The sequence below is a fragment of the Gopherus evgoodei genome, chromosome 2 (assembly GCF_007399415.2).
Source record: "Gopherus evgoodei ecotype Sinaloan lineage chromosome 2, rGopEvg1_v1.p, whole genome shotgun sequence".
Taxonomy (NCBI): domain Eukaryota; kingdom Metazoa; phylum Chordata; order Testudines; family Testudinidae; genus Gopherus; species Gopherus evgoodei.
The window spans coordinates 45,813,112-45,840,813 of NC_044323.1; the positions used below are offsets into that span (position 1 = coordinate 45,813,112).

General features: G+C 42.1%; 2 protein-coding genes across 4 annotated transcripts in view; one reads left to right on the forward strand and one right to left on the reverse strand.

Annotated features, from left to right (window-relative positions):
* PEX1 (peroxisomal biogenesis factor 1) overlaps nt 1–16,494 on the reverse strand; it is a 49,717-nt gene extending 33,223 nt beyond the window's left edge. The window contains exons 1-8 of one of the 3 annotated variants that reach the window (XM_030550543.1): nt 16,276–16,494; nt 11,864–12,007; nt 7,735–7,818; nt 7,387–7,501; nt 6,530–7,296; nt 3,542–3,661; nt 673–796; nt 273–403 (exon numbers count right to left, since the gene is read on the reverse strand). In XM_030550543.1, coding sequence (XP_030406403.1) covers nt 273–403; nt 673–796; nt 3,542–3,661; nt 6,530–7,296; nt 7,387–7,501; nt 7,735–7,818; nt 11,864–12,007; nt 16,276–16,404 — 1,614 coding nt within the window. In that variant the 5' untranslated portion in view covers nt 16,405–16,494. The remainder of the gene's footprint in view (nt 1–272; nt 404–672; nt 797–3,541; nt 3,662–6,529; nt 7,297–7,386; nt 7,502–7,734; nt 7,819–11,863; nt 12,008–16,275) is intronic. The other 2 variants (XM_030550537.1, XM_030550538.1) reach the window with 2 other exon arrangements.
* Nucleotides 16,495–16,713: 219 nt separating this feature from the next.
* On the forward strand, nt 16,714–27,676 carry RBM48 (RNA binding motif protein 48). The gene is made up of 5 exons (XM_030550567.1): nt 16,714–16,871; nt 21,435–21,625; nt 21,901–22,046; nt 24,620–25,182; nt 27,347–27,676. The coding sequence occupies exons 1-5, from the start codon at nt 16,761–16,763 to the stop codon at nt 27,431–27,433; spliced, it is 1,098 nt and encodes a 365-aa protein (XP_030406427.1). The 5' UTR covers nt 16,714–16,760; the 3' UTR covers nt 27,434–27,676.
* Nucleotides 27,677–27,702: the final 26 nt, after the last annotated feature.

The window sequence follows — 27,702 nt, forward strand, 5'->3', positions numbered from 1 at the left end:
GTTGGCTTAATTCTGCTCCCACTGAATTTAGTGGGAATTTGATCATTGCTACAGAATTCAGGTCCAAAATACTATGGACTATGTAGAGTCTTAGCAAGCCTCATGCTATAAGGTAACACATGAGATGCGCATATATGGTGATGAACATAGGCACAACAACATTAAATTACTTAATAATTGAAACAGACATATATGATACAGGGTTAATTTTATTATTCACCACATGTAACAGAATTTAAGTTACTTGATACCTGATACTATGTGATATTTACTTGTATATTTGTCTTCTGCAGCAAACTGGGATCCAACATAAAAATATTCTCGGATTTATTTTCTTCAGCATGAGAAGGATGTACCACACTAAGGACAAACTCTTCCATTTCTGTGGAAACACACTGAACAACTATCAAGATTTCAAATTAACTCTATTTTAATTCAGCACAAGATGAACCCAGTAATATTTTTTTTAAATAAATGTAATCTAAAATGAATGAAATAAACTAAGATCACTGTTAAAGATTGACGTACATCTACAAATTAAATGGAAGGAAGCTTCTGTTATGTGTCTCAGTATACAAACACCATTTAAAAAAAAAAAATGTTGCCTAAAGAGACTTCATAATACAGAGAGAATACAGACATAGCCACAACAGAGGACATAGTTTTCCTTACCTTCTTTAACAACTAGTTGTATGCAGTGTGTGTCTGTCATTATCCAGGGAAGATCAACAGTAGTGGTATCCTCCAACCATGAACTAAAAGCAGATTTTATGTCATCTTCACTTATGTCTTTATGCTAAACAGGAAAATGGGGCGGGGGAAGGAGGGTTACTTTATTAAGGCTGTTCCCTTCCAAATGATAACCCTTCAGTACAGATGGTATTTGTTCCTAATGGTAGCTCACAGATAGAAAAAGTTCTAATGGCATTGTTCATTCATAATACTAAGTCCTGTCACATCCCCAGTTTCCAACAACCTATCTATGTTGGATACAGATATGACTACCGTTACCATAATGTCAGAACACCTCACAATCGCTAATGTATTTATCCTCACAACATACCTGGGGGCAGGGAAGTTCTATTATCCCCATTTCACAGATAGGAAACTGAAGTTCAGAGAGATTAAATATCTTGCCCATGGTCACACAGGAAGCCTGTGGCAGAGCAAGGAATCGAAACTGGGCCTCTTGAATGCCATGCTAGCCCCTTGCCTTTGAGAGGAAGGATGCTCCAGTAGTTAAGGGAGATCAACAGAGATCTATTTGGGAAGGAAGGAAGCTCAGTTCTGAAAGAAAAAGAGGATCCCTAGCATATTATTCACCTAATTTTTCACCTTTCTCTTTGCTTTCTTTGCGAACTAAAATCACTTGAGCTGAAGTAGAAAAGAAAAAAAGGAAGACTCCATATTACATTTATGTAAGATCATGTAGTTTACTGCCTTCAAGATATTTATTTTACACCTACATACAAACACCTCAGGTTTAATTACTACTTAGTTCAACCATCCACCCTGCAATAAACTATTTACAGAAAAAAGTAGTATTTATTAAACCGATAGATTTAAACCAGAATATATTTTAAAATATAGTAAAAAGGCAAAACAAAATTCAGTCCGCTTGTGAACAAAGAACACCAGATGCATATGAAAACTCTGTGCTTATTATAGATTAGTACTATATGTTTTGTGGAGCAACTGAAGTGCAAAATGACCACACAAGTGTAACAGCAAAACAAACATACTGCCCATAATGAACTAACCCAGTAAAGACACATTTGCCTTGTGCAAGAGCAGCACTGACAGTGAGAGCTGACATTAAATAGTTTTTTGTTGGCATAGATTTGCAATGAGAATAATGGGTGTGGCTCAGTTGAGGGAGGATAGAGGGGTTCAAATATTTACTTCACTATTAAATTTATAGCAGAAGGAAAAAAGCAAAGATAATTCAGAGTAAAACTTAAAACACCAAATTAAACTGTATGACTATGCCTTAACTATCTTATTTAGAAACTCTCCTCAGATATTGCCTGCTAGAGGAGCATAAAAGCTTCTTCTCAAAGGAGTTTCAGACTCAGCATTGGGTTTCTTTGCCTTTGTAGGTTTAAAGCCGGACCATACTAATTCACACCAGCTGAGAATCTGGTCCAATATTTCTTTTGTAAATCACTTATTTTTTAATGACAGGCTTATCTCTGTGGGACCTTGTCAAGGAGAAAGTGTTGCTTATGTCCTAAGCTGAAGTGGGAACCATACTACTTTTGTTATGTAATGCTTTCTAATGCAGCATTATGTAATTATGTACAATAATATTTACAATCTAAATTTGGGACTTGGTCCTGTAATCCCTTACCAACATATGTGAGTAGCCTTTAACTTCTCATGCCTCACAGGCATATAGGTTTGCAGGATTTACCCCTTACACTACATAGTGATATTTTATGAAAACTATGTCAGAAACTACTCTGTGGGTGCTCCAGGGCTGGAGCATCCACAGGGAAAAATTGGTGGCTGCTCTGCATCCACCGGCAGCTCCCCACCCCACCACCTAGCTCGCCTCCGCCCCCAAGGGCGCTGTGTGCCTGCTTTTTTCCCCCCAAGCTCCCAGCAGTTGTGCCACGAAACAGCTGTTTCGCGTGGCTGGGAGGGAAGGGAAGAAGTAGGGCCAGGGCAGAGATATGGGGCCAATAGGGCCAGGGAGGGGACAGAGTTGGGGCGGGGACTTTGGGGAAGGGGCTGGAATGGGGACGGGGCAGGGAAAGGGTGGAGTTGGGGTGGGGGGGGGAACGTGAGCACCCACTGACACCGAGGAAAGTTGGCGCCTATGTTTTACAGAGTAAATGTTTTTATTTACACACACACACACACACACACACACACACACACACACAACCTACACCAGGTGTCTCAGGGTCCTGCATATAATGAGTAATATTTAATTACATTACGAACATAGAAAATGCCAATGTGTTAAACAGAGGGAGAGAGAAATTATGAAGGAAAAGCAAAAGAGAAGACAGATGTGATTTGAAAACATATGGAGACTGGTCTAGTGGTTAAAAGAGACTAAGTGTCCGAACTTACAGGCTCTATTCCTCAATGATTGTATGACTGTGGGCACATCACTTTATTTTTATAAAACAGAAAATCTGTATTCAATATACTGTAGTACGAATATTGTAATACCTCCCAAACACAAAAGGGTGTTGTGAGGTTTAATTACTTGACATTTATAATCCTTGGATGAAAGGTGATACAGAGGTATGAAGTAATGTTGCTGTATAAAGTTTCATTTATACAGATGATACAAGTGTCTCACTGATTTAAATATGACTTTAAATCATAAAATTGTATTTATTGGAGGGGAAATTGCATTTGGAATGATGTATATTTTAAATATTAGTCTAATGTGATCTGAAGCTCCCAAATTATCACCTGACAAATTAAAAAAACCAACACAACACTAATAAACCTTAACCAGAGCAACACTATCATTGCTTAAACATATGCAAAATGACTGAATGATATAAGAATACCAACTCACTAAATTCCTTTTGGATTGTAATCTAAGAGATGCTGGAATTTTAGGAACTGATTCCACTGACTTAATTCTGACCGTTGCATGCATTTCTATATGTATTCTCTTTCTCAGGCCATCTGGAATCTGAAATATATAAATTTAAAACAAAAAGTAAAGAGAAAAGATGGTCACACAGCAGAAATTGGTTACGATATCCCACAAGTAACTTCACATTCCACAGAAGTGTATCCATCAATAAAAACATTTCCATTATATTTGATCATTAGCCCGACTTGACTAGTTGTAACTTGCAATAGAATTTAAGAGAAAAACGGTCTATTGCCAGTTGGACCCAAATCCTCTTCCCTCACACTCTCTCCTCCTAATTGCCCCTTTTGTTCTTTGTGGAAATAGTTGTTAAAACTTGTTAACATCCTTAGAAACAAACAAATGAAGTGAGATAAAAGAGTGAGGGGGGAAGAAGGGATCTGTCTGCATTGTATTACCATATAACTTTTAAAAGTTTATGCCTATCCTAAAAATGCTTTAGTTTTAATAGCCATTTGAAAAAGCTTATTTTCTTTTAAATACAAAATTAATATAAACCTGTCTTAACCACCAGTAATGCATTTGATAATTGATTCATGGGTCTAATATAGATAGAGAGGCAACCTTACAGAAGCCATCTAACTTAGCTAGTGAAAACGTAATGATCTACTAATTTTGAACATCTTAAAAAGTCTGCACAAGTTTTTTGTTAATTAAGATATAACAGTTGTGTGCTTGAAATTACAGCTAAATACATCTTATTTAGTATTTGATTACAAAGATGTTACGAGAATCTGAGCAGCAAGAATTTGAGCTTTTCCACACCCCTCTTATACAACTCCTTTCATCCACTGAACACAAAGAGGGTAAGTATCATTAACCTTATTTTATAGATTAGAAAACTGAGGCACTGAAAAATGAAGTGACTAGCTCAAGGTTGATAGGGAAAATAGCCCTCCCCCTTGTTGGTTCAGAGTTTTAGAATAAGAATAACCTATGCCCCCTTGACCTTTCAGGCCCAAGGCCTTTAGCTCAGAACTATGCTAAATAAAAGCAAGAGTTTTGACTTCTGCTAAACTTGTTTATCTGCATAAAGGGCACTGGAGTATGTAGAAACCAGGGGAAGGGGAAGAGGCTAAAGGAGGCCCATAAGTGCCAGCTCAGCTCATGGCAGCTAAAGTGTGGTAATGGCTTTTGCACAATATGTCTGCACTGCAAAGTAGGGGTTGTAGAACAGTCAAACCACCAGCTTGACTGCCAAAGTACAATAACAGGAAAAACCTAATATGGAAAATCTATTAGGTAGCTTGCTTACTGTTTTCCAAATAAGGTAAATGTAATGGTTACTGTTTGTGAGTTTAGCTATGTACATCCAAATAAGGCATACAGCTTGTGTGACATGTTTTGTGGTTTTAACCTTTATAAGCTTGGTAAAATTTGTAAAGGGCAGAGCAGCCTACCTCTTGCATGGGGTTATGCTGTCTCTCCCTGTATGCATACTTGTATAAATAAAAGAGCCTCAGGCTGTTTGATCTAAAATCAATCGTGTGGTCGATTTTCCAAGACAAGGTGATGCAGCAGGTTAGTGGAAAAGCCAAGGATAAAATTCAATTTTCATAGCTTACACTAACCAATTTGTCCTCCTTTATTTAAATATATTTTCCTTACACTCCATTATAATTTAATTTAATTCCTAAAATGAAACAGCTCATAAATGAAGAGCCTGTTGTCACCAAGAGACTATACAGTAAGTCACATTTAGAAAATAGCACTTGGAGTTCTCAGCTGATATACAAAATGGAAGTCTACACGAGACGGCGATAATGACACTGCTATTGGCTGGTATTCTCATTCTCACTGAAAAGGATGGTGAATTGGTGGGAACACTGCCTTAGAAGCTACTGTTTTAAAACATCCAAATGGTGATTTTAAAAGCATTTTATCTCTTTCATTGATCCAACATCTGTTTCCAGGGAACCAAGAACAAAAGCTCGCAGCAGAGCTGTCAGGACACTGAACGGTCAGTGGCTGCCAACTGAGACCTGCAAGTGCAATCTTCCAAAACAGCACGTAAGGACACTGCAAACACTCCCCTCCTCATAAAAAAAAACAACAAAAAACCCACAGTGGTTAGTCTCAGAGTACAGGTCAAATGACTTGGGCTTGCACTACAGTGCTAAAAATAACCATGTAGACATTCTCATTTGAGCTATTTTCAGCCCTAGTGTGAGCACTGCAAGCCTGAATCAGTTGACCTGGGCTCTGAAATTCTTAGCTGCATTTTTATTTATTTATTTTGCAGTGTGTATGTATCCTGAGATCCAGCTGGAGATTCCAACTAAGGTTTTCAGTGTCTTAACTCTGAATTAATTTTTATTAATATAAAATAATTTATTTTAAACAAACTATTTTTTTTAAAAAGGAGTTTCTTTAATTAAAGTTTAAAAAATTACTAAAATTATACATCAGCGGTACAATGCTATGAAATGTAATACTATCACTTCTTAGTTTTTTGGAGGCCAGAGCACACCAGAGAGGCATGAGTATGTGATGTAACCACATACCTTGTTATATGTAATATGTATGAACACATAGATAATTTCAGATACTCTGGAATACTATAGCTACAAGCAGACTGTTAAGGCGCTCAATATAAATAACTCATAAATTCCAGAAAATCTTTAAAAAGATGCTGGAGAACTCTCTCATTTTTGCTGTAGAATTGCCACAGAGCTGTGGAGACCCAGCCTAGGCTGTACATTTCAGAGGGCTACTGCTGAGTTTGAGTAGTCCAGAACAGGACAAATTAGCAAAGAACAGCTACACTTGATATTATCTATTTTATTTTAGTCTACGTTACTTAAAAAATTAATGTTTACAGAATCTACTCTATACAATTTTATACTAATCAAGCAACCCCAGTTATTTTATTAAAAACCCAAAAGCAACTTTATTCAGACTAACCCAAACTCTTCCAACATGCATGGCTTCCACACTGTTATACTTTATGGCACTCTCTAGATCTTCAAATCCATTCCATACTATCTTCACGATGGAGATCTCACTGGATTCTTGACTGATATTAGAGCCATACTGGTTTCTGTCTTCTGTGCTGGACATTTGCTTTTGCTTCTCAAATGGTAGATTCTGCTTTGCTTTTTGATGGCGTTGTCTTGGGGAGAGAAGCTTACTAATCTTCCCGTAAGACACTTTAATATTGGGATCTAGATCAACAAACTCCAGATTCCATGGAAAAACATGAACGGTATTTTTCTGAAATGCCTTTGTGGCTGATGTTCTCTGTACACTAGGAGGCTGGGACTGACATACTCTGAAAATAGAGTCCATGTGAATCAAGTTTAATAGCTCGTCTTTGAATGCACTCATTTCATTCGTATCACAGGAAGTCTCCTGTTTCTGCTCAGGAGAGCGAGAGAAAATGCTCCCGATAAAATTCCATACGTTTGGCAGGACATTTGAGCCAAATGTCTCTTTTGCATCTGGCTTACACTGTTCGAGGACAACTGGATTTAAATGAGATTCTTTGGCTAAAGGTTCCTTTATTATTTCTCCTTGAACCATGTTACTTTTAATAAATCTTTCATGTAAAAAGTCGCTTTTTGAGGAAGGCAGATTGGTGGTGTTTTCTTCAAGCTGGCGTGGTTTTGGACATACAAAAAGCTGTGTGCGAGGTTCTAGTCTCCCATAAGAAGCAGGTGGCTTTAGTGTACCTGCAATTGAACAAAAATCATCAGTACATTTATCCACTCTTGATAAAGGCTCCCTGTAGCATTGTATGAAATGCCTCTATCACCACTTACCAATTCGAATGTAAACATGAGTATTCTGCTCAACCCACACTGGGAAGATGGCTTTTGGAAATACTATTCGAATCTGGTCAAGAAGCTGCTTTTCAAGAGAGGAAGCATGCAGCTCCTAAAGACAATTTTGCATAATTAGAAATCAAATACTTCACGTTACATTTTGCATTTGTTTTAAGATACAAACTGTATATCCTTATATAAAATCAAATTTGAATTATACACATGCAATGTACACCACCAATGTATAGGAAATAGTGCCTTGAGGAGAAATGGAACAGGTTGAGGGTGGGGGAATGTTTATCAGGAATAACAAACGTATGAGAGCAATTTAAATGTTTTTATTACCAGTATTTCCCAATCATCTGCAGAGAGGGGTTCCACTTCTACTTGCTGACAGGATAAGGCTTGGGAGCACGGCTCAAGGAATATCTGGCAGACAATAACACTTTGTAAAAACAATGTTTACCCTCTGATATTTACACATAGAAAAAAGTTAAATCTTTAAGTAATTTGAAAGAATTAAGTCTTCTTCACTGTACACTTCGGGGGATTAAAATTACTTGCTTTTTAAATTACATTAACTATATCACTCAACACAGCATGAAGCTTCAATATATTACTCCTGAGGGAATTCTGCACCAGAAAATTAAAGATTCAGTGCTAAAAAAAATATTTTGTGCACATTTTAAAATTCTGCAATTTTGTTGTCAATAAATAACTGTGGAAGCTGCAGTGGGGAGCAAAGGCCAGTGCTGTACATCCTGCAGCCCTCCCTCCCCCCAGGACTGGGACTCGGTGGCAAGGCTGCAACCAGACCTTGACACAATGCAAGGGCCAGGCCTACCCCAGAAACACCCCTGAGCCCTGCCCTCTGTGCCAGGCACACCAGGTGTGGGCAGGCAGGCTCAGCCACGCAGGTTCCAAGTGTGGATGGGCTTAGTGTGGAGGGATCCAGGTGAGGGGTGAGAGGGTTCTGTGTGAGGCAATCTGGCTATGGGCAGCTCAGTGGGGGAGATGAAGGCACAGGGATTCCTTGCGGGGTTCTGGGTGCAGGAAAAATGAGACTCTGCAGGGGAACCGGGTGAAGGTGGGTGGGGCTCGGCAGATGGGGTATGGGTGAGGGGGTCTGGGGCTTGACACGAGGGTCTGAGTGTGGAAGGGCTCTTCGGGGTGGTCCAGGTGTGGGAGGGGGGAGGGTATGGGACTCAGCAGGTTGGGGAATCGATGGTCCTGCTTAAGCGGGGAGCCCCAGCTGTTGTTGCTGAGGGGCACCGCAAGCTGGGCTCCCACTTCCCATCACCTTTCCTCTCCCCACTACTGCCTGTCCCTATTCCCCGTCCCTTTCCCCACCCCCCTCTTCTCACTCCCACATATCCCTCCCATATCCTACCCCCCTTCTTTCCTCATTGCGTCTTCCCCCTATCCCAGCACACAACCCCCATTTGCCCCACCACACCCTCTTGCTCTGCCCCACCCCAACACTCACAATTGTACAGAAAACAGGAAGGCTCCCAGCACAGAGAATGGGGAGCGTGATCAGCACTAGGACCCAGGGGGCAGCATTCAGCTGCAGAATCAGCAGCTGGAACCGAACCCTCCTTCAGCCAGGCAGCTATGCACTGCCAGAAATGGTAGCGGCATGTGACCCCAAGTGCCCTCCCATTCCTTGCCTCTGTTTTTTGGGGCAGTGCCTCCCCCAAATACACCCATCGGCATCCCCAGGCCAGCTGCTCCCGGTGCCAGAAAGCATGGGAGGTGAGTGAACCCCTGGCTTAGGGAGGCTAGCCCCCAGCCCAGCCCAGCTCCGCCCCGCCCACCCAAGGCCACGCCCCTTCCATGCCCACCAGAGCCCAACCCCCACTGTGGCCACTGGCCCCTCCCTAGTCCCCGCCCCAGCTAGTGCCCTCAGCTCCCCTGGGCCCAGCCTCTCCGGGTGGCTCCGCTGGGCCCCGACCCCAGACTGGCATGCCACAACCTCCCTGGGGCGGCGCCGCCAGGCTTGATCCCTGGCATGCCCCAGCCTCCCCTGGCCCCTGCACTGGGAGGATGGGTGGCACAGCGCAGCCCTGGGGGCACACTGTGACCCCAAGCCTGCCTGCCCCAGGGAACAGCAGGCAGGATGGGGTCTGGGGGTGGAGCATGGGCAGGGAGACATCAAGTTGTTTGGGAAGGCAACACCTTCCAGTGCCTACGATACCCACCGCCCATGCCAGAAAACACACGGCACTCGTGCAGCTTCCCTTTGCTTCCCAATCATTTTCTGCTGGGAAACTAAGAAATCTGCTGAGGGACCTGAATTCCGTGCCTGCTCAGAGGTGCAGAATTCCCCTAGGAGTAAAATATATTACATGATTTCTTTTGTTCCATGCTTAGGCTATAGAACCCCTCCACCTTTCCCCTATAATCAACACGGCAAGTACAAAGTGAAAAGAAGTAATGACATCAATAATATTATTAGTGGATTAACTATCAAATTTCAAAGCACACCAAGAACATAGGAATCACCATAGGGGTTACAGAAATATTTAAAAAAACCTAACTAAAACCAAACAAAAACATAGCGCACAGTTTCTGAATACATGTTTTTGAAATTTTGAATTAGCCTAAATATATAGTGGAGTTTGGAAAGCTCAAAAATATAAATAACTGTATACAGTTATAAGGCAGAAGCAGTTGAAAAGCAGTTTTCCACTTGTAAGGAAAAATCACAGTTTTATGAGTGGGCTCACAGAAGCATCACTTCTACAGCACAACTTTCAGGAATTGGTCATCTCATTGCTATGAGTTGACCATCCGGAAGAATGCTGGAAGCTGATGCAGTTCAGGGAGAAACAGATTGTTTCAGAGAAGCTAGTCAATACAGAAAAAAATAAAGGGTGATTTTTACCAAAAGTTCCATTTGTCAAAGAGTAGCACTTTTCAAGAAACAGTACTGGCATCTTAACATTGTTTTCTTTATATAATGTTCTCTTAAAATGAGGCAACTTTTAATCCTCTGGGCAACTGCAGCTTCAAATCAGTTTTTCCAACAGAAGCAATTAGCTTTACACCCTGCAGGATCCTAAAGTTTCAATGTATATAAAACCAATAAGAAATATCCTTTCCCTTCCATACAATAGTAAACAGAAGGGAATATTTATCATGGAATACTATTACTACAAATAAACACATGTTTCCTAAGGCAAAGGGATGGTGGGGCCATCTATTTTAATTTGTTCCTTTGGTAGGACAGAAGACTTTATTTACTGGCATCTTTTTTGGTAAATTTTTTGCTAGGATCTGAAGGTTGCGCGTAAGGATTTTCTTCTGTGAGCTAGTAATTTTCAGATTTCAACAGGATAACTGTGAATTTATCTTAAATAAGCATAAATGTGTAAAAATCTGGCCATGACTACAGCTGGGGGGGCAAAAGTACCCTAATCTAGTTAGATCTCATCAGTAGAGCCAATATCATTATCTTGTGAACAGTAGGAAAATGGCAGATTTTCACAATATTCTATGGGCTACTTTTCTTAACTATTTTATCTAGAGTCAGAATAAAACAATTCCAGATAAGATTAAAATAATCACTCCAGCAGCTATACAATGTCACACAAATTTTCCAGTTACTTCTGCTGTTGACCCAACAAGATGTTTTATAGTCCAGTGGCCGGATAACCATTAGCTTTCCAGTAATGATTTTTAAAAAGCAAACAAGTGGAGGTGCCACACTGCCTGACGCAAATGTTCCCTGCTGTGTCTTCTGTCTATAAATAAAGTTTCTCATGTGTGAAACATACTTAGAACAGCTGTATGTGAAGTAATACTTTTCTGCCCATATTAAGTTAGTTTTCCACCTGCTATAACCAAAACACTGTGCTGTTGAAAAGATTAGCAGTCACATGATGGACAAAACTTTGACTGTATACTGTTTCCTGGGCACCTGTCCAACTTCTCTTTGTAACAGGAGTCACAAGAAGAACTATAGCACCTGGTCTAACAATGAGGAAAGGCAGATCCTTTTACAGCAAATCTGCAACATGTGTGCAAAGGGAAATGAGTGCAAGTCTCAGGGCAGAAAGGATGTCAAATGAGTTAGGCATAAGTGCATAATTATAAACAAAATGACAAGAACTGAAGAAAATAAACAATTACCATAAGAAAATTCCAAACTTGTATTATTTCTTTTAAATTATTCCTTTAAATTAACATTTCACGACACGCTCAGACTTCAATCCTGCAGAGACCTACCCAAATACTTAACTGTACACCCCGTAAGTATATCTATTGATTTCAATGCGTAAATCTTTGCAGGACTGGGGCTCAAGCCCCCACTCCTGCAATTTATTCCATGTGAGAGGACACCTCTGACCACATACAGCCCCAGCAAAGACAGTGGGGATCTGTCTGCCTACATGGAACAGGTTGCATGATTGGAGCCTAAACTGTAAAGCATTATTCCTTCAGAATTTTTTTTTTAAAGTGCATTCCAAACCTGCTCTCCTTCTGCAATGCCAAGTTTCTCTGCTAGATGTCTGTTAATTTCAGCAATATTTTCACCATGGTGACCATGATGTCTGATTTCCATCCAACTCAAGAATATAGGCTGGTGACCCCAGGACACTTTCACAGCTTGGCCCTGTTGATTTCAGAGAACAGAACAACATTAATATCAAACAATTTAAATTAAATCCTCATTCTGACTAACAATATAGACAAAAGCTTCCATTTGATTACAAAATGAACAGAAGTGTGTAATTTGTTTCTGGATTTGTCATGCCCTATTTTAATGAATAATGTAGGATCTTAGCACTAGTAATACAGAAATACACTGAATCATTGCAAATCTGAACAGGGCTCTCTGTGCAGGTGCAAGGGTCTGCCTATATATATCAGATGTGATCACTGGGGCCTTACTTTGATACATAATAGGAACATCAAGTAATGAAGGTAGAAAAAGAGGTTGACATGCACAAAAAGTTATGAATCTGTTTGGTACTCCAATATGCGCATCTTGTCAGTTCTCCTTTAAAGATTAATTTTAGGATGACCCTAAGCTGAATATGGGAAAACAGGTAAAATTACTTATATTCAAACAAATTCAATGGCAACTGTATAAATGTTCAAATTAGCATTAAGTTGACTGAGCCCCCATTGAAGAAATGCTGCGTAGTTGGATTCTTTTTATTTACCTTCTTACCTTTAAGGCTTTAGAGTTCACATGGGATGGGGTGACATACACCCCCCTACCCGCCACCACACACACAGAGGAGGAGGGATGACGTGCACACTCCTATATACCTATCTCACACAGTGGGGTTGACCAACTGACTCAACCCTCCCTGCCTGGCACTTTTCAACCTCTATGCTTGGCTGGGCCCCCAGGATGGACCCACCTCTCCTAGTACCTGGCACCGCGTCTTCCCAAGACAACTCATGAGGGGGGGCATGGAGGGTCACATGCCCTCTCACACCCTGCAGATTTCTGCCAGGGTTCACACCAGAATGTGGCCAGCAGCAACATTTTGGTACTGTGCAGGAGGGAAGGGATAGGAGCTGCTTCCAGCCGCAGGGCAGAAGGAGCGCGGATATAGCACCAGCAGGAAGTGGTTAAACCCTAAGGATGCATTGTGCACCAGGGCCCAGAAAACCTGACTGCAGGAACTGCAGCGAACCCAGCCAGAAAGGTGGCTCAGCAGAGGAGGGTGCCTAGGGGATGGAGCAGCCCCGTGCTGCCTGAGGGCAGGACTCAGAGGGAGAGGTGGGCAAAGAGAGTGCTAAGCCCCTGCCCTGGGGGATATTGCGGAACCTGCGGGTTTGGGGCATGAACAGGCTGGAAATCACTTCCCCCCCAACACTCGAGTTTAGCTGAGAGGCGAAGAGGCTTCCCTGTGCTAACACTGTGCAGGGCTTTGGCACATGTAGGGCTCGGCTCCTCCTGGCCAGCACTCCGAGCCAGAGGGTCTTGGGCTTTCCCAGGGTGCCTGCCCAGCCAGAGGCAGTGGGGGAAGGAAGGAGCCTGCTGGCCAGGCTGTTGGTGAGCTGAGCACTCCAACCACGGGCTGGTTCTCCACACAGCGCTCGGAGCGCCCCACTGGAGGCAGATATGGAGCAGTAGGGCTGGGGGAGTGAAGGGGCAAAGCAGGGAGAGAACAGCAAGAGGGCAAGCACGTAAAGGGCTGATGGGTGGACAGCAGAGGTGACACATAACCGGCCGCCACTGGCGCATGCCTGCACTCACCAACCACCGCAGCTCACAGGAGGGCTTAAATATGGGACTGTCCCTATAAAAACAGGACATCTGGTCACCCATTAATTTAGATTCTACCAAGCAATTGTTGGAGTGTGGAAAATGTACAGATGTGGGATATTAGGAGGGATTTGGATAAGCACAGGCAGATTGTGTGGCATTAGGAATCAGGAATGACATTCCAGACTACAATTTTTGGGGGAAGGGGACACATGGAGGATTGTATCGTGTCAAAAACATGATATGATGCCACATTTATTTTGTTTCGCTGGATAAGTCAACAAGAGTTAAAGGCAATTTGACAGAAAGTTATTTTATATTGTCAGCTACTATGTTTCTTGTATCTTCCTCTGAAGGATCAGCTATTGATTACTGTCACAGGCAGGATACTGAATTAGATGTCCCACAGATCTGATCTAATATACATTCCTATATTCCTGGTCCTAACATCAGGGATGCCCGAAGTCCTATCTAAGTCCTTGTAAATTTCAGAATGGATGGTAGCAACTCTACCCAATAGTGATTCCAGAAACCTGTCGAAAACAAGAGTCTGGTTTGATTTTTGGCTGTGATAACAGAGAGCACACAACAAAGTCTAGACTCTGGATGGATGGGAGATTTTGTCAACTGGCCAAAGGGACCCTAGTCCAAACATGGCCCCTATCCGGAATTCTTTGGGATTACCATGGTCTAAGCATGGCTTGCACATAACACAACTTCATGGACTTCACATTGTGCTCTGCCCAACAAGACATTGTCATGTCAAGCCTAGAATATTACAGGCTTGGGGCACCTCACCACTGCAAGGGGATGCTAGTAGTGAGGGGCTTTGGTGGCAATGGGAGGGTGGGGGCATTGTGACAGGGCACTGACAACAATAGGGAGCTACTGGTGGTGGTGGGGAGTGTTGCGAAGGGGTAACACTGGCATCAAGGGGGTGCTGCTGGAATCAAGAGGGGCATTGTGACAGGGCACAGGTGTTGAAGATGGGCCTCAGAGGCATCAAGGGCAGTGCTGCTAGCATTGTAGGGGCATTGAACAGGGCATTGTGAGGGGCACTGGTGTTGTGAGGTGCATTGCTGGTGTCAAGGAGGACTGGTGCGAGGGGTCACTGGCATCACAAAGGCCTGTCACAAGGAAGTACTTGTCTTGAAGGGGTGTTGCTGGCACTGAGAGAGGGCGTCATGAGGGGATACTGGCATCAGGGTGTGTTGCGGATATTGAGGGGGCGTTGGGAGGGGGTGTCATAGGCATTGAGGGGTGCATTGTGGGGGACTGATGCAAGGGGGTGCTCGCCTAGAGGTAGGGCATCATGATGGGATTTGAGTGATCATCATGATGGGGTGATGGCATGGGGTGTTGCTTACATCAAGAGGGACATTGTGAGGGAGCACTGGTATTGAGGGGGGTCAATGGTGAGGTTGAGTGAGGTGTTGTGAGGCGATGCTGGATCGGGGGCATCAGAGGCATTACTAGTGTTGAGGGGCTCCTTGTAAGGAAGCACTAGTGTCAGTGAGTATTGTAAGGAGGTGCTGATATAGGGGGTTGTTGCTGGCATTGGGAATGTCAGCAGCTGCTGGCATGAGGGGGCAACATGAGGAGGTGCTGGCATCACGGGGCATTGCTGGCAAGGAGGGGGAGCATTGTGGGAAGCTGCTGGCATCGCGGAGGCGTCACTGGCTCTAGGGGATATTGTGAGGCGGTGTTGGCATCAGGGTGTCATTGCTGGCATCAGGGATCATAATGAAGAAGTACTTGTATCAGGGGTCATTACCACCATCAAGGGGGTATTGTGGGCAGTGCTGGCATCGGGTGGTGTCACTGGCACTGAGGAGGCTATCAGTGGTGAAGGGGTGTTGTGAGGTGCTGCTGGTTTTGGAGATTGTCACTGGCATAAGGTGCTAGCATGGGGGAGTTGCTGCCAAGGGAGAGGCATCTTGAGGAGTTGCTGGCATCGGCGGGGCAGTGTGAGGAAGCGCTGGCACTGGGGGACGTTGCTGGCACTGCAGACACAGTGAGGAGGAACTGGCATCGTGGCATCAGGCACTGGATTTAGAAAGCATCACTGGCACTGCCTCTGGGGCACTGTGAGGACATGCTGGCATTGGGGGCACATTGTGAGGAGGTGCTGACGTTAGTAGGGCATCACTGGCATTGTGGGATGCAGTGAGGAGGTGCTGATATTGGGGCATTACTGGCATTGGGGGTCCTTGTGAGGCAATGTTAGCTTTAAGGGGCATTGCGGGGTGTCACTGGCATGGAGTGGAAGGGTTGTGAGGGGGTGCTGGAATTGGGGTCATCACTCGCATCAGGGGGCATCATAAAGAGCTGCTGGTGTCGGGGTATCACTGACATGGAGGGGGAGCGTCATGGTGCGGGCGGGTGTCGGGGGATCACTGGGGGGCTCGGTGTCGCCATGGCAGTGGGATGCTGGCAGGGAGAGGAGGTGTCCAACGGACGGGGAGGTAGAGCCGCGGACACAGTAGCCATGAGGGGGAGGCCGGCCGCCGGGAGGGGTGAAGCCCGGAGGGGTGCAGGAGGGCGCCTCGCTGTCACCCCAGCGACAGGGTGCTGGTGGGGAGAGAGGACGGGACGCTGCTATGAGCCACTCCGAGGGGCCCCTCCGCCCAGAGCCCGGACGGGGCCCACCCCGGTACCTGCTGCAGCCGAAGGTGGGAGGCCAGCGCAGGCTGCAGGTGCAGGAAGCAGTCCCGGGCGCCGCTGAAGGTGACAGTCACAGCAGCGCCTCCCGCGCCTCCTCCGCCGGGGTAGCCGCTGCCCCACATAATGGCCGCAGCACCCAACCCCGGCGCGCCCTGGCAGCATCGAGCGGCCGCTCCGCGCCCGGGTAGAGAGAAGGAAAAAAACACAAGCCCTCAGTACCTTGCCCCCCACCCTCCTCCGGCATTGGTATGGCCCATCACAGGCCAATGAGAGTGCGCACCACACTCACCCGCTGTCTCTAATTGGCTGTTCTCTCGAGGGATTCTGTTGGTGCTGTCTGGCCCGTCGAAATCTCTCTTGTACTTCTCCGCCCGGAACCAATGAGAGCCCGGCAAACGCTCCTCGTTTCTGCGATTGGCTCTTTTCTCGGGGAGCAGCTGGTGCTGCCTGGTTGTGGCGCGCGGGGGGAGGTGGGAAGATGGCGGCGCCTGGCGATGGAGTTGGCGGTGTCTGTAAACATCACGCGCAGCAAGACGTTTGCGACTCGCGCGCCAAGTACCGAGAGGGGCGCAGACCCCGCGCAGTGAAGGTGGGAGCGGGCGGGGCGGGCTCTGGGTGGCTGCTTCCAGCAGGTTGTGTGTGGTGGGTCCGGGTCAGACGGGGACCGCTCGCCTAGTTCCGCTCAGCCGGGAAACCCGCGCCAAGGGGTTAGGCCTGGTGGAGCCTCTGGGTGTCCTGCCGTAAATGTCCTCACCCGCCCCCAGGTACGGAACACAGCCCGGCCTGCCGCTCCCCAGTCGCCGGGACGCAGCCCAGGAACCCCTGGAGCGCAGCAGGTTACGGGCCGCTCTTGCCGCCGCCCCGTCCTCCCTGATCCGAATGCTGCAGCGCCGGGAACTGTTAATAACTCCGTCCCAGTTCCGAACAGAGCCCTGCCCGACAATGCCATGGCACCCCGCCCCCCCCCCCTCGACCCTGCTATGTCACCCTGAGCCACCTCTCAGCAGGGGCTCAGCCCTAGCGGGATGTGGGTGCACTTCACGTATTTATTTATATGGCAGCCAAAGGCCGCAGTCTGCCGGGGGGCGGGGGAAGAGGCACGCTGTAGGATGATGCAGGATTTACAGGATTACAAATCACCCCTCACACACACTGACCTACCTAGCACTGGCTGGAAATTGATGAGGTTTCAGTCTGGTAAAAACTGATATAACACTTGCCCCCAAATGGGTTAGAAACCTCTTGATTGATTAACGTGTGTGCATCTGTCATTACAATAAACATCAATTTGTTCAGACCACAGTTTACCCCCCTCCCCTTTTACACAAACCTGGTGGTATTGTGAATGTGAATCATTAACGTCAGGAATGTTCAATCATGAAACTATAGAAAACTTTATTCACATTGAAGGAAACACCACACTATTTGAAATTCCACTTCTACTATTTTAGTTTTGGGCCTTTAGATATTTTGTTACGCACTGATAAATCATGGGATTGTAGAAAACAAAAATGGAAAGATTTATTCATTTATCTTGTCTTGAAAGGTTGAGTACAATGCATACAAATCCAGGGTCCAATCTTGCAAATGTATGACATTTTATTCACATAACGGGACTACTCATATGAGTGAAGCTATTCTTGTTTTTGTAGTATCAGGATTATAAAATGCGATTTTGAAAGTTGGTTAAGCTTGAGATCTAAATATTCCAACTGTATCCCTTGTCAGCGTGTTATAAAAGCTAATTAAATCATATTCTGTGACTATCTATGATTAACTAAAGGCTATTTGAAGAAACCTGCTGGGTTTCAAAATAGTTTTCATTGTGTTTTTTGTCTGAGTTTTGGAAATATACATGGTTCTTCTTATGTGGAATCTTCATTATTGGAGGTTTGCAAGCCTGGTAGCCTATTCTGTATGATCCTCTGCTAATCTCTGTGTGGATGAATAGTTCTGTCAATCCATGCATGATATCACACTGTCTATCCAAGATCTTTTTTTTCTGTCTTGTGCTCTTCTGTCATCAGCTTTACCTTGCAGTGCCTGTAAACATGCATCACCCACTGAACCTCTTAAAATATGCCCTGCAAGTCAAAACTTTTAATAGGATCTCTAATTAGATTTTGCTGAGTTCCAATCATCTGTAGTACTTCTTTGTTGGTTACGGGGTCTATCCATGATTTTTTTCTATAACACCATAATTCAAAGGATTGTAGTTTCCTTATTATTGATTGTTTGAATATCCATGTTCCATAATTTAACAGACCAAATGTAAGTTCTGAAGATTTGGAACTTAGTTTTCAGATGTATGTCCTTTCTCATCAGATGGTTATTCTTCCAGAATGTCTCTTTCACTCCTGCTATTCTGGTGTTGACTTTAGTATCCAATCTTCCAGTAGTGATGCTTCCTAAGTAGCAATAATTTCTCAGTTGCTGTACAGCACTGTCATTAACTGGAATCTTGCTTGTTTTCCCAAGATTCTTGTATACCACCATAGTTTTTGTTTTGTCTAGAGTTGAATGTGGACCATATTCTTTGCCATATTTGTACATAATTTCCACTAACTTCATCAGACCTAGTTCGAAATGAGCCAACATAACTGTGTCATCTGCGTAGGAAATATTATTAACCTGTTTTCCATTACTTTTAATATTTCTGTTTTGTCAACTAAACACTCACTATAAATGTTGAATAAAATTGGTGTCATTATACAGCTTTGGCTTATTCCTCTCCTGATATCCATTTCATTTTCATCTTCCATTATAATTGCCTTCTAATTCCAGTATAATTGTTATATGACTCAAAATTCATATCTATCAGTCCTTACACTTAATATATTGAGCAATATGTAGTGATAGATTGAGTCAAATACTTTTTGGAAGTCAGTTAAGCACAAGTATACTGTTTTCCCCATTTCAGTTGATTTTTCTAGTATGATCTTCATTATTGTGCCCTTTGTAGGTGTGAAATAATATTGTTGTTCACTTATTTCCTTACCAATCCCTGCTGCCTTGTGGACTGTCTTTTGGCTAGAGGCTAGGGTTCCAACCTGAAAAAAATGGCTGCACTTGATTCTTGAGGCCCTTGTGGAATATTAGTACCAAAGTTGTCATAATCACCCAGTTTAACATCCCTCAACTGCCATGCAATTTGACTGGCCCTTGGTGTGAACCACTGCCCTACATGGCCAGACATGTGAAACTGGTGACCACAGGAATGTTAAGGGGACTGAATCAACTCAGGAAGCACCCAATGTATGTGGACAAATAGAAAGGTGAAATGTTACAATAGGATTGAGATGTTCTGTATAGGTTGAGATGACTTTGTCACAAGTCTTCTGAGCAGCAAAGAATACAGAGTTATCAGTGCAAGTGGACTGTGAACTGGGAAAGGAATGGTAATTATGGTAGACAGAACTACAGCTGAAAGGACTGAATAAGTGAATCTGTCATCTGGACCTGTAATGATAATAGCAATAAAAGCATGTCCAATGATTATTCAAATATATGTCCCAAGAAACTGCAGATTCTGAAGAGGATGTCGAAGCAATAGAAATCAGTGGTGAAAAGAAAGAAATACACCTCTACCCTGATATAACGTGACCCAATATAACAGAAATTTGGATATAACACGGTAAAGCAGTGCTCCGGGGGGTGGGACTGCGCGCTCTGGCGGATCAAAGCAAGTTCGATATAACGCAGTAAGATTTTTTGGCGCCTAAGGACAGCGTTTTATCAGGGTAGAGGTGTAGTGGTAATTCTTATCGGAGACTGGAAAAATGGAAGTGGAAAAAGGCCAACTGTCACAGATATTATTTGGTGCCAGTGAAAGAAATGACAGAGAAGAAAGATTCAGAGATTTTTAAGAGACATGTGGTCTCATTATCTGCAGTCCTTATTTTCAACAAAAAGAAAGCACAAAATGTACATGAGAATTACCAGGAGGGATGAATAAAAACCAAAATTGATTTGATCATGATCACCCATAGGTCTAGAAATTGTATTAGGAAGAGAAGGTTATGCTAAGCACAGATTGTGGATCAGATCATAGATTGATAATGAGGAGACAGAATATCAAACTGAAAAAGTTACACGAAGTCAAATACCTTGAAGCTCTGAGGAATTAGGAGACGGAAGTCACTACAAAGAAGTGTTGTGTATCATTAATGCAAATAAAGACCAGGTGACTTGGGAATGTCTGAAAGATGCTATAAAAAATCTGCAGATAAACCTGTATGGTAGAAGTTACTAGCTAAGACATCCCATGGATAACAGATAAAATCATTGCTCTGGTGTATGAGAGAAGAAAAGTAAAAACAGTGATCAACAACAGAAAAAGAGGAATACTAAAGACTATGGGAGTCATGCATTCAGAAAGCTTCTTGACTCACTGACAATGCATTTTGACCTTTAACTGTAATGAGTTTAGCAGATTTAAATATGGATTGAGCAGATGTGGAGCTTTTCATGGAATATATTCCTCATTATGCAACAGAATCAGAATGATCTCTAATCCTGCATAACCTGCTGAATGGGGAAAACCTGTTTTATTCAGAATATCTTGTATCTAATACTTCCCCAGTGCACATATGCTACATGATCACTGTACTTGCAGAACAGTCTGCTCTTAGTATGACACTTTACAGAGTCATGTTGTTTCTCTCACTGGCGATCCTTTATTTTCCCCATGTAAATTCCACGTTTCTAACCAAGAAAGACGTGACAGGAATAATTTAGTTTGCCAGTGCTACATGATAATTGTCCAGAAAATCAGCTGTTCATTGTTGCAAGGAATTTGCAATGTACTGGCTGGACTATGGCACTCCTCATTCCTGGATCAGACCTGCTCAAAAATAAGCCCTAACTCAAGTGGTAGACACCTGCTTTTGGATCAGAATGATTGAGTTCTATCCCCACTTGCTGATGGAGGAGGTCCTTGTTGACCATGGAGTTCTTCCAAAGTCCTGTTGGGGTCCTACAATACTCCAAGCTCAAAATCAAAAGGGTAGATGTTTTAAAATTTTTGAAGTTCTAAGAGGGTTTTAGGTCCAATAGATAATATAAGAAAATTTCTTGAGCTGTTTGAATATGGTATTTAATGTTTTATTGCAAGAGAAGTATGAATGTATTTAAATGTTTTTATTTATTTCAGGTGTATACTGTCAACTTGGAATCTCGTTATTTGCTAATACAGGGAGTTCCTGCTTTGGGCGTTATGAAGGAATTAGTGGAACAATTTGCATTATATGGTGCCATTGAAGAGTACAATGCTTTAGATGAGTATCCAGCAGAACAATTTACAGAAGTTTATCTTATCAAATTCCAAAAATTACAGAGTGCAAGGTATTGCAATAGATAATATCTGTCTACCTTCTATTTCTTGAATCTTTGGTGTCTTAATATTGGTAAATATCTTGAGATTGAAGTAAAATATTCATCCCACATAAATATATTTGGTACATACAAGAGTGGTGTGTTCTCCTCACTGTGTTGCAACTGAAACATTTATTACAAACAGAGATCAAGAGAATCAGTGATCCTCAAATATGTTTGTTAAAATGTGAACTGTGATAACACTGGATTAATGTAACATTTGAAAACAATTTCCTTTTGTTTAGGGTAGCCAAGAGAAAACTGGATGAACGGAGTTTCTTTGGTAGTTTGCTTCATGTGTGTTACGCTCCAGAATTTGAAACAGTCCAAGAGACTAGGGAGAAGCTGCAAGACAGGAGAAAGTATATCGCAAGAGCAACAAGTAATAGAGGTTTGTAATTGGACACCCTATTGAAAGTTTAAAGAATCACTTTTGTTGTGGATATGTTTTGGCAAAGTAAAAATGGCTACTCTTATAGTTAATTGTTCATCTTTACTTTGCTGCAAAACATGCATATCTGTCTTCAGTATTTTAAGAGCAGAATGGAAAGGCACTTCAATGTTCAGTGGATTCTAAATGATCAAAGCCACACAAAAGATGATGAATAAGGGAATAAGATATGCACAGGTTTTAACGCTTCTGTTTCCCTGGTTTTCATTGTGTGTGATCTCATTTATCAGAAACATAACCACGGCTAAGAAACATGAGGTGAGATTCTTATCCCAATTCTGACCCCTTTATGCAGGTTAAAAGGGCTGGAGTGGTGTAAACAGGCCCTAAAAATCATGGATCCACCAAGGAGCGAATTCCCCCACTGCAGGGATTGGTGATGGGGAGAGTGGGGGTGGGATATGTCAATGGTGGGGCTGCAGCATGAAGCACTGTAGAGATTCCAGACAGTGTTGTAGCCCATAGGACAGCCCCAGGAGTTACTGAAACTTAGATAGCCTCACCCCGAACAGCCCAGATTGGAAGGGCACAAAATTGATTTAAAGCCACATTAACCAGTCACATTCTCTCTCCCTCCACCTTCGAGCTGTGAGTTATGTGCTACATCTCCAAGAAGCACACCACATAATCTCATCCCTAGATTTTATAAAGAGTTTACGATCCATGTGTTTCATATATTGCCACTGTATGCTCAGATGCTTTGGTTCTGATTGGGGAAGATAATTGCACCAGTGAACTTCTGCAGTATAATTGAAAGAGGAAATAGTTTACATAGAATACGTGTCAGGAACACATTGTCTGGGCTTTCTGAACTCTAGTGATTTCACACTTACTAATAATCATGAATAAGGTTAAGATTTTGTCATGGTTATTTTTAGAAAAAGTCACGGACAGGTCATGGGCAATACACAAAAATTCAGGGGAGCCCGTAACTTGTCTGTGACTTTACTAAAAATAACAGAGGCAGGGTTGGGGTAGAAATGACAGCTGGAGTCCCATAGTTGGGGACTGACAGGCTAAGCCTCACCACCATGTTGGGAGGATGGGTGACACAGCCATGTAGGGGCGTAACGCACAGGCTCCGTCCCAGCTACACCGCTCCAGCCCTGGCCAAAGGCGCTGAGGGGCATGTGCATGGCCCTTGGGGAAAGCATGGCCCTGGCTGCATTCTCAGCCACAGGGTAGGAGTGCACAGCCCCAGCTGCAAGCATGGCTGTGGGATGGTGTGCACAGCCCCGGCTGCGGCAACAGGGGGTGTGCACAGCTCCAGCCCCAGTGGAAGCTCTGGCAGGGAGGGTATAAAGTCCTGGTTCCAGCCCAGCCACATGGAGAGGAATGTCACACAGTCCTGACTCCAGCCCAGCTGTGGGGAAGAGGAGCATAGGCCCAGCGCCAGCTGCAGCCATGCAAGGCGGGGGCGCACAGTCCTGGCTCCAGCTGCGGCTCCAGCCCTGATTTCAGCTGCTGATAGCTGAAGAAGTCAGGGAGGTCAGGTAAAGTCACAGAATCCGTTCCTGCCATATCCAAATTGTATCCTTAATCATGAACTACAATTGCTGTGGCAATTAACACTTTCACACTTAATGGAATGAAGTCTGGATTGCCAGAAAGATAATGCAAGTGAATTAATGTTAAGCAGTGAAATATTAAACTTCATAGGATTAATTTAATACTCTATCAAAAACAATGTAAAGAGAATTTTAACTTTGCAGTTAAGCGCCTGCATCAGGAGATGTCAAAGTTAAGGTTGCTCCCTCCTTCTGCCTCTGTATTATGATTAGATTTGGAAGGATTATATTTTTATTGGTAAATGTCAGTAAAAATTGAGTTCACCATATACACACAAAATATTTCCATTGATGATAATCAAAATGTACAGCTAGGCAAAGTAAGAAAAGTGCTGCATGAGAACTTAGAGTTTAAGGATATTTACTGTGTGTATTTCAATATGTGATGTTGATAGTTTGTATTATAAGGATTATAAAGCTTTTAACTTTTTGAATCTCAACAGTCTGTCACTATATAATTACTGCCTGACCCCTCCCATAATTTTCTGCAACTGTGAACATTTAAATTGATAAGAATTGCAATATATGCTTAAAATCCATAATTTTGCACAACTATGAAAATTTAAATTGAGAATCTAAAAATTCTTAAAAATAAACCAATATTATCCATCAAAATTATGATACAGTCTTTAATTACATGAACACATACCATTTAAAAAGTTGGGAAAATGGTTTGCTTTCCTTCTTTCGCAAAAACTGCTGAAATGTTTTTGCTCAAAATTTCCAGTATAATTAATAATCAAGCAGAATCCATGTCTGGAAAAGAGTCTGAAAGGTGAAACTTTTGAAAAATGAGTAACTGAAACTTGAGGTTAGACTGGAACTGGCTATAAAATCTTGACTCTAGTGGTCAGCTTCACTTTAATTCAGCTATGGTGAATAAATGCTTTATTATATATAATTTAGAGAAGTTATATAATAATCAACTCTCTCTTTGTGTTAAAGTTCATTTTGTGGTAAAGAAGATACAGGAGCCTAAAAAAACTGTTTCAAAGAACTCAGAACATAACTTTCAACCAGAAACCTTAGGATTCAGTGCAGTGGATGCAAACATTGGGAACTGGGATCCATCTGCATGTTGTCCTTACCAGCCATCTTGTGAATTTTCATCAAGAAACACAGCATGTCCTTCAGGAGGTCACTTTCAGAGGGTGTTGGCATTCCCTCAATATGTCAGTAACTGTGCTGAAACTTCTGCATCCTTTTGCCAAAGTAAACCTTGGACTCGAAGTGCACAACAGGGGGGATATACCAACACACCAGTTTCTCTTGTGCTGCAAAGAAAAGTTCCTTCTGATAATGGAATTGGGAGATTTATGCCCCGAACAACTCAACTGCAAGAGCGAAAGAGAAAGAGAGACCAAGGCAATCAAATTGACTTCATTGGAATAGACTCAGATAGTACCAAAGTCATTATTGGTCCACAGCTACCAGAAATACCAAAAGTGGACATGGATGATGATTCATTGAATACTTCAGCAAGTTTAATTCGAAATAAACTTATGGAGGTATGCACTCTTAAAACAAAACAAAACAAAACAAACCCTTCTAATTTTGATTTTCAAACTTACGTTTATATTCTCATTCATTAAAAATTGGTTTAAAGTTTATTTATGGGGCCATACAGTAACTTACCTCAACATATAGGATATTTTCCCAGCAATTTGATAATAATGGGGCCTAATTCTGAGAAGTACGAGCACCCATAATGCCCATTAAAGTCAGTCACAGGTTCTTGTCTCCTCTCAGGATCAGGCCAAATGTCAAAAAAGCACCTAAAACCAAAGTGTTTTTTTTAACCCTCTAATCATAATACTTTGATTCATTTTGATACCAACTTCATGCTGTTGAAGTATTTTCATTTTATACAGTTTTGTTTTTTATGCCTCTGTCAGTTTTGGAAATAAAAGTAACATCAAGGTACTGCTCATTTTCCATATTCAGTCATTCTCCCCACATACCTCACTTTTCCTTGCAGTTGGGAGTATCTAAAGCAGTTGACCTCATATTTGGATTTTAGAGGTCTTCATAATGTTGGACTTAGACTCTGAAGAATTTAACACAGTCTTATTTATGGCAGACTGCATGGCATTATTTAAATTTCTGCTGTCTGATTTAGTTTGAATTCATTTTGAATGAAACAAAAGTATACAGATGCTGTGAACTGTCTTACTAGAATTTCCTTTTCTTTGCCTTTTAATTATTTGAAACTTATTTATATTTTCTTCATTGATGTTGCAAACTGCCTCAGGTGAAATATTTTACCTGAACAGCTATGTTACCATGAGGGGTTCAGGATTATTTTAATTTTCTGTGAACAGTAAAGGGGTTAAACATGTAGGACAGCTTAAGCTAGCTCCGGCGCTGAAGTTACGCAAAAATATAGTTATTAATTTAGAATTGGCAATTCTGAGTAAATAAATGGAGTGATAGTTTAGTCTGTCTTCCTCCAAATAATATGATTAAATGAGATCTAAAGGAAACATTCTGGGAAATCAGTTTGCCTGATATGAGAGCTTAATGGATGCCTTTCCACATTTCTTTGAGGAGACTATAAGGGACTGGCATGAAACAAACTAGTGTTTTGACAAAATATTTGGGTTCATTTTATTCCAAACTACCTACTTTATTCCTGATTTCAAAATGCAAAAAGCATTCCTTCTTGGAATGTACAACTTTTAAAATGCAGTTTACTAATGGCTGTTTAGGCCCAGATGCTGATACTTGTATTCACATAGAGTAGCATTTCAGTTCACAAGTGGACTAATTTACTTCCGTAGCTACTACCTCTTGCTTTACGCCAGCTCTTGATTCAAAATGAACAAACATTTTCAGTTTCAGAGTTTACATTGATATTGCTGCACTTAGATTGCAAGTTGTATGCAGGTCTGGCAGTCAAATTTGAAGAAAAGCATTTGTAAACTAAACAAACTTGTTATAGAATCAGAGATTACACATGGCATTTGGAGGGCCACATTTAGAGTCACTTTTCATAGTACAGTAGCTCTTTAATAAGAATTGTAATACTGTAAGGAAACGTGCACTAGTAAACATTTTTCTTTTACTAATATACTATTGTATTTAGTAGGCTTAAGTTAAGACAATCAAGAAACAGAGACCACTACCTTCAATACAGAAAGCTATGTAGATTTGAAGGGGCTCAACTGCAACTAAATTGCTAAATCAATTAATGAATCACACATCACCTTAAAAAAAAACAACCCACTTTATTCTAAAGCACTTCTTTCTTTTTCCATATTACAGTTTTAGTTGCAGGTGGCTAAACTATATTTCGATATTCCTCTATTGTTGATGCACATAATGAAAGTGTACAACATTCTATCATTACTAAACCTTCAAAATCAATTATTGCAAGTTGTAGGTCACTGATTCACTTGCTTGTTGATGCTGTACTGTTTTCCCAGTATTCCATATTGTCATTCTAAGAATTAAAAATGTTCTTTAATTTGTCTTTGTGCATAACATTCACTTACAACTCTGTGTGGTGGAAAGTTTGTAATACAATTACAATGAACAAATACTATACACTGTACTGCTTCTAAAATTCAAATACTGAAGTTACATAAACATTTAGGGACATTTATTCTAAAAGCAACAGAAGCAGGAATAATTACAATTTACTGATTTTGTACTTTTTCCTTTTTAAACTAGGTAGCAGTTTCTGTTCCAAAATCATTTGGGGAAAAGCCAGAGGATACTCAAACAAAGCGATCGCTAAAGCAGAGAAGAAGAATATAGATACCCCTGGCAGCATCTCTGATGATCATCTGCCTTTAAAGGATGTAATTTCAAGTGTTTTTTATTTTTGTAAAGTCAAAGGTAAAGAAATATTAAAATTGTCTGTATATTATAATGTATTTTCTAGCAGTAGCATTATAAATCTTGTATTTTTTTGACATTCAATTAAACAAATGTCTAATTAGTAGCATTCTTGTATCTCAGTAGCCAGACACACAGATAATATTTTATACCTCATGAAACACTAACTCCTTTAAAAGCCATTTGTT

Bases quoted from the DNA above. Each gene is read 5' to 3' on its own strand.
- RBM48 (XM_030550567.1), top strand. From the start codon at position 16,761: ATGGCGGCGCCTGGCGATGGAGTTGGCGGTGTCTGTAAACATCACGCG. The intron at 16,872-21,434 runs GTGGGAGCGGGC...TATTTATTTCAG, and splicing joins GCAGACCCCGCGCAGTGAAG to GTGTATACTGTCAACTTGGA. The intron at 22,047-24,619 runs GTTTGTAATTGG...TTTGTGTTAAAG, and splicing joins AAGAGCAACAAGTAATAGAG to TTCATTTTGTGGTAAAGAAG.